This window comes from Trichoplax adhaerens, genomic scaffold, assembly GCF_000150275.1.
Source record: "Trichoplax adhaerens TRIADscaffold_24 genomic scaffold, whole genome shotgun sequence".
Taxonomy (NCBI): domain Eukaryota; kingdom Metazoa; phylum Placozoa; class Uniplacotomia; order Trichoplacea; family Trichoplacidae; genus Trichoplax; species Trichoplax adhaerens.
Genome location: NW_002060965.1, coordinates 267,672 through 274,336, shown reverse-complemented (window position 1 = coordinate 274,336; position 6,665 = coordinate 267,672). Strand labels below are relative to the sequence as shown.

Genomic DNA, 6,665 nt, shown 5'->3' with positions numbered 1-6,665 from the left:
ATTGAAACAAACGAATTTTATCATTCATAAATAATTCTGTACAGCATATTTGATTAATAATGATTGATTACTCCGCTAGGAAAAGCCAGACAATCACCTCCATATAGCAGACGATAAGACCTTTATTCCTTTTATTCTCAATAAATAGTTATGAAATAAGATAGAAATTTTAGCATCTTGAAATTGAACTTAAAATAATTGAGGTAAGATATATGCTTTATTATAATTTTTATAAATAAAATTAGGGTGTTTATGGCATAGACATGTAAAAAATTTAGTAATTTATTGGAATAATACATTAAGTTCGATAACATTTAGTTATTTAGTTTTTATTAGTCATTGTCGTAGTTAAATTTCTTTACTTAAAAACTATTCCTATCACAAATTTTAATAAATGAAATCCGTAATTTTAATGAATCTAAAATAAAATTATCATAATTACTATTATAGTTGTAGTTAAAACTTTAGGCATTTCATCATGGGTGCAGGGCTAAGCCATTTTGCTAAATCAACTCCAGCGATGACAAGGGATCGACAAATCCAACTTTTGCGCCAAATTGGTCATGAAAACTTTAAGAGAGGGCACTATGTCTTAGCACGACTGGCTTATCTAAAAGCATTAGATATTGTGCAGAAAATTAGCAATCGAATTTCAAACAAGCCACAGTTAATGTGTGATATCTACAACGATATATCTCGCACTTATGCAGAGCAACGACAATACAGCAATGCTAGTCACTACTGCCAGCAAGCGGCAGATATTGCCAAGCTAATGAAAGATAAAATTCGTACTGCTAAGTGCTGTGATTGCCAAGGTCGTATTTATAGAATGAAGAATAAATATCAAGAAGCACTGGCTGAGTACTATAAGTCTCTTGAGATTAAAATTGTATTACTAGGAGAAAATGATCTAGAAATAGCTCATTCTTATCATCGTATAGGCAATATTTTTTTAAAGCAAGCTAAATATGATACTGCATTATCAATGTATGAAAAATCGTTAAGTCTCAAATCGAAAATATCTCACTATAAAAACAAAAATTTAGATATTGCTCATTCCTACCATGGAATTGGAAGTGCCTACTGGGAGCAATCAAAATACGATGATGCATTATCCATGTATAAGCAATGCCTCAAGTTGCGATTAGAAGCTTTAGATGGCAATGAATTAGATATAGCGAGTACTTATCATCGCATCGGTGATGTTTATACTTCACAACGCAAGTTTCAAGATGCCTTTTCTATGCATCATAAGGCCATCAACATCAGAATACGGCTATTGGGGGATGTTAACTTAGAAGTAGCCAGTTCCTATGATGGTATTGGCACAATCTATTGGAAGCAAGATAGCTACCATAATGCTATGGAGTTGTACGAAAAGTCGCTACGCATTCGATTAAAATTATTAGGAGATCATAATCTAGATGTTGCTAATTCATATCGTGGTATAGGAAACATACTTTATTCACAGAAAAATTATCAGGAATCAATGTCGATGTATCAAAAGTCTCTGAATATGACGATCAGCATATTAGGGGATAATAACTTGCACCTTTCTGAGCTCTATCATGCTATAGGAAATATTTATCGTAAACAAAATCAAGTTAGTGATGCACTAGCATTCTATCAAAAATCCTATGCTATTACTTTAGAAATGCTAGGACCCCAAAATCTATTGATTGCAAGTTCATGCTGTTGTATTGGCCAAGTTTATCAAAAGAAAAAGCTCTATTCTGATGCTTTGGATATGCATAAAAAATCGCTTAATATACGAATAGCCATTCTCGGAAGCTATGATCTGGATGTGGCATATTCTTACCATTGCATTGGATTTATTTATTACGTACAATTTAATTATTATAAAGCCTTAGAAATGTATGAAAAATCTCTTGTAATTAGCATCAGAAATTTAGGAGATAAAGGTATCGAGATCGCTGATCTTTATCAAGAAATTGCAGATATCTATGATGCATTAAATAATTTTGATACTGCTTCGGCAAAATATGAGAAATCGATTCAACTAGCAACAGAATCACTAGGTAATAATCATTTACAAGTGGCTAAATTATATCAAAAAGGAGGAAATCTGCATCATAAATGGAATAACTACGATGGTGCTCTTTTAATGTTTCAGAAATCGTTAAATATTAGCCTGGAAAAGTTAGGGATCAATAATATTAATACCGCTCATCTTTATCGCCTCATTGGTGATGTCTACTATTCCCAAAATCAGAATTATTGTGCTCTACCGATGTATCAAAAGTCATTAGAAATTAAATTGCAATTACAAGAATCAAATGATCTTGCTACAACTGAAATACATCATAAAATGGGCAATATTTTCTATTCACAATCTAAATATAACGATGCCTTATCCCATTATCACGACGCTCTGGATATGAAATTGGCGTTAATGGATGATGCTCATGCTGACATAGCTACATTATATCATCAGATCGGAGATGTTTATCGAAAGCTAGATCGATATGATGAAGCATTGGTAGTCTATGAAAAATCTTTGAATCTACGATTAAAGTTACTAGAAACAGATAATATAGTGGTGGCAAATTTATATCAAGGAATAGCAAACATTTTCTGGCAGCGAGATGAATACGATACAGCTCTAGAAAATTATCAAAAAGCGCTTAACTATAAACTTGATATATTGGGAGAAAATCATCTCGATGTTAGCAATCTTTTTCATCGCATTGGTGATATTTATTATTCTCAAACTCTATATGCCAAGGCATTATCTATGTATCGACAATCTCTTAATATTAAGAGGGTAAACTTAGGTGAGGAAAATTTAGAAGTGGCTCAAGTTTACAATAGTATAGGATATGTTTTATGGAGGCAAGATAAATACGAAGATGCATTACCTATGTATCAACAGTCATTGGATTTACATATTCACCTACTTGGACATACAGATCATATTGAAATTGCCAATTCATATCATGGATTAGGCCACGTCTATTACTATCAGCGAAAAGATGAGCAAGCTTTAGCTATGTATCAAAAATCTTTATCGATGAGAAAACGATTACTTGGTGAAAAACATTGCGATATCGCTGATTCTTACCACTATATTGCGCACATTCATAACTCTCAACTTCAATTTGATGATGCTCTATCCATGTATCACAAATCTCTCGATATCACTATAGAGATCTCTGGTGATCATAATTTAGGTGTTGCAAGTACATATATGGGAATTGGTGATATTCATTATCATCAGGGTAAATATAGTAGTGCTCTGGAAATGTATGAAAAGTCACTTAATATTTGCATGCAATTACTAGGAAGTCATAATATGGACGTCGCAGGGGCTTATCACAGCATAGGTAACGTTTATTGCTCACAAGCGAAGTACAATCTTGCTCTGTCCATGTACCAGAAATCGTTAGATATTACGATAGATATCATGGGTATGAATAATCTGAATAGTGCTAACTCCTATCATGGTATCGGCAATGTTTATATGGAACAAGACCTTTACCAAGATGCTTTGGTAATGTATCAGAAATCTTACGACATTAAAATAAAATTATTCGGTGATCATAATCTACATATTGCATCTTCTTATCATGGCATTGGAAACGTTTATTACTCACAGGAAAACTATAATGATTCTATGGCAATGTACGAGAAATCATTTCAGTTAACAACAGATATTTTAGGAAAGGAAAACCCTTACGCTGCTTATTCCTACTATCGCATTGGAAAAGTCTTGTACAAGCAAGATCAATTTAAAGAGGCTTTATTCAATTATGAAAAAGCACTACATATTCGACTGGCTATAACAGGAGAAAATCATTTAGAAATTGGCTCCTTATATTGTGATATAGGTAACATCTACTGGAAGCAGGACTTATTAAACGATGCTCTATTAACGTATCAGAAATCTCTAAATGTCACTCTTAACACTATAGATTACGATAGTCTCCACGTCTCTCGGATATATCGTAATTTTGGAAAGGTTTATTGTAAACAAGGAAAGTACGAGAGCGCTCTAGAAATGTATAAAAAATGCATTGATATTCCTTTAAAATTGTTAGGTGACAATAATTTACTGGTTGCCAATGCATTTGAAGGTATTGGAGATGTTTATGCTCAGCAAAATTTATACGACGATGCATTAAATAAATATAATCAGTCTTTAGAAATTCGATTACAGGTATTAGGAGATTCAAATCTTCGTGTTGCCTCGTCTTATTATCATATTGCTCACATTTACTCACAGCAAAATCGATACCGCGACGCATTAAAATTCTATAAAAAATGTCAAGCCATGACCCGAAATATTTTAGGTGATATTCACTTATACGTTGCTGATTCCTATCACGGGATTGGAGAAGTCTATTTTGCTCAAAATAAATTAGAATATGCTGTGTCAATGTTTAATCAATCGCTAAAAACTCGTCAAGCAAAACTAAGTTCAAATAATATTAAGATTTGCGAAAGTTATTATGGTATTGCTGATGTTTATCTTGCACAATGCAAGTACGAAGAAGCCTCAACATTATATCAAAAATCGCTCAAGATTGCCTTGAGAAATTTCGCTAGAAATCATCCTTTAATTACTGCTTTATACAACAAGCTGAGTAAAGCGTTTGAAAAACAGCGCAAATACGTCAAAGCTAGCGTATTACGTTTGGCATTTTCTAGCCATGGTAAAGTTATTCTAGACAAAAAAATAATGCAGGAATTGACAGCACCCACTTCAATTAAGTATGACGGTGATTATCAAGGTAACTTAACTTGATAGACAATTGAAATTTGAAAATTTCATCAACACTCTCGAAAACTAATAATTGATTTGTAATTTTATATTTCTAAAATAGTTTCTATTAGACCAATAGAAGAAAGTGAGGAAGGAAAGGAATGTGATGATACCATAAATTCGTCAATTAGTGAAGAAACTACTCTTAATTAAATGGGTTTACGTATCTAAGTTTTATAACTCAATCATACTACCGAGGCTATGTTTCTTGACTTTGGAATCAATTTACATCAAAAAGGTAATTACTTATAAAAATTTTGTTGTCCTACGCTGTAGTCGTTTATTAAATGGAATTTGGAACTCAAATGAAGTAGATATTATGTTCAATCAAGAATTTCAAGCGTCTAGCTAAATGCCAAATGAATCATTATCATTGGTAGATGTTAGTATACGATAAGTATTCTATATTCTATAATCGATGATATTTCAAGAATGAATGTGTCACAGCAGATGCAAACTATCCCAAGTGATAAATTGCTAAAATTTTGTATCGGTGTATCATAACTAGGAATTTAAAACAAATTTATGATATAAATCCATTCTAATTATAATAAGTATCGGAAGAGAATCCCCATACGTAAATTTTTAGGACTACTAATCATAACTCGATGGTAATTTTGAATATAATGCACATTTTTTGCTAGGCCTGTATATTTATAAGAACTATCATGATCAGTGTTTATCCTACTATTTGCTGATTTTAATGTTACTTAATTTCTAATATTGTCTTTGATTATAATTTACCAATGTTATGTGGCTGTCGTAGATTACAGCTATTTAGTTTTATTGTTAGTAAGCAATATACGTGATTAGTGAAAAGTCTACCAGGTAGCTCCAATTTTATCTCAAATGGCATTGCCACAATTGTGAATTCGTAGGCGTTCCATAAGTAGATGATACTTCAATTTAAAAGATATTAATTAGCCAATAATAATTTAAGTAAAAAGTGGAGTTTGTAATTCCAATGCTAACTGAAAGTCTAACTGAGGACAATTAATGTATGCTACAACTCTATAAATGATTATGTCACAATTTCACTTCTGCGACAAGGTAACGTACAGTAAAAGTCTATAACTAGCTACTGACTCAAGCGCCCTTTTTTCTTAACGTTAAACACACACAGCAAAAGACTGTAAAGACGAAAATTTTATTAGCACAGATATTGTACATCTACAACTTTTTACCACACTGAACTCAAATGTTCCCATTTATATAGGAACCGTCTAATTTGTAAACAACAACAGCTTTATTGTTATACCTTACTAGGAAAACATCGCGAAGTGAGATGTTCCTTACTTAGCTTTTCTATCAGTAAATATTTTGAATCTCTTACTCATACTTAATCTAAGCTAAGCTCGCAGGTGGTCTAATTCAACTATCATCAACTAGAACTTGAATCATCTTACTGCTATCTGTCACACCATAACAATCAATATCAAGTATGTAATGAACTATTACAAACAACATCCACGTTAAGGCATTACTTATCTTACCTAGCACTACAAATATGGATATTCTCCATACTAGCTACTACTGTACTTAGTAAACTATCCTAATGACAAGGCAACACCGTAACAGATTGTCACGGTACGAACTACCGTGAAGAAATAGTTATCTAAATTTGGTTAATATAATATAGTGACAATATATTACATCTAGTTCCTTACAATAGGAATTACTCTAATTATAAATGTGTTACAGTAAATTTATTGCTGTGCTGTAATGTGTACTGAAATGATTCTGTGAATGGACATATTGTAGTCCGACTATGAAAATCTAGTTAGTAGATGTTCTCACCTAAGTATTTTTATAAGATGACTTGTGAATGTTAGCTGCTGTAGAAGGGTATATAAGCCCGTCAGATAGTTGAATAAAGCAGTTC

The 6,665-nt window shown here is 32.3% G+C and overlaps 1 protein-coding gene across 1 annotated transcript; it reads left to right on the top strand.

Moving 5' to 3' along the window:
• Positions 1-478: 478 nt before the first annotated feature.
• TRIADDRAFT_61442 (uncharacterized protein) lies at positions 479-4,936 on the top strand (the record flags this gene model as incomplete). Its single annotated transcript, XM_002117423.1, has 2 exons — positions 479-4,751; positions 4,845-4,936. The coding sequence occupies 2 exons, from the start codon at positions 479-481 to the stop codon at positions 4,934-4,936; spliced, it is 4,365 nt and encodes a 1,454-aa protein (XP_002117459.1).
• Between the last annotated feature and the right edge of the window lie 1,729 nt (positions 4,937-6,665).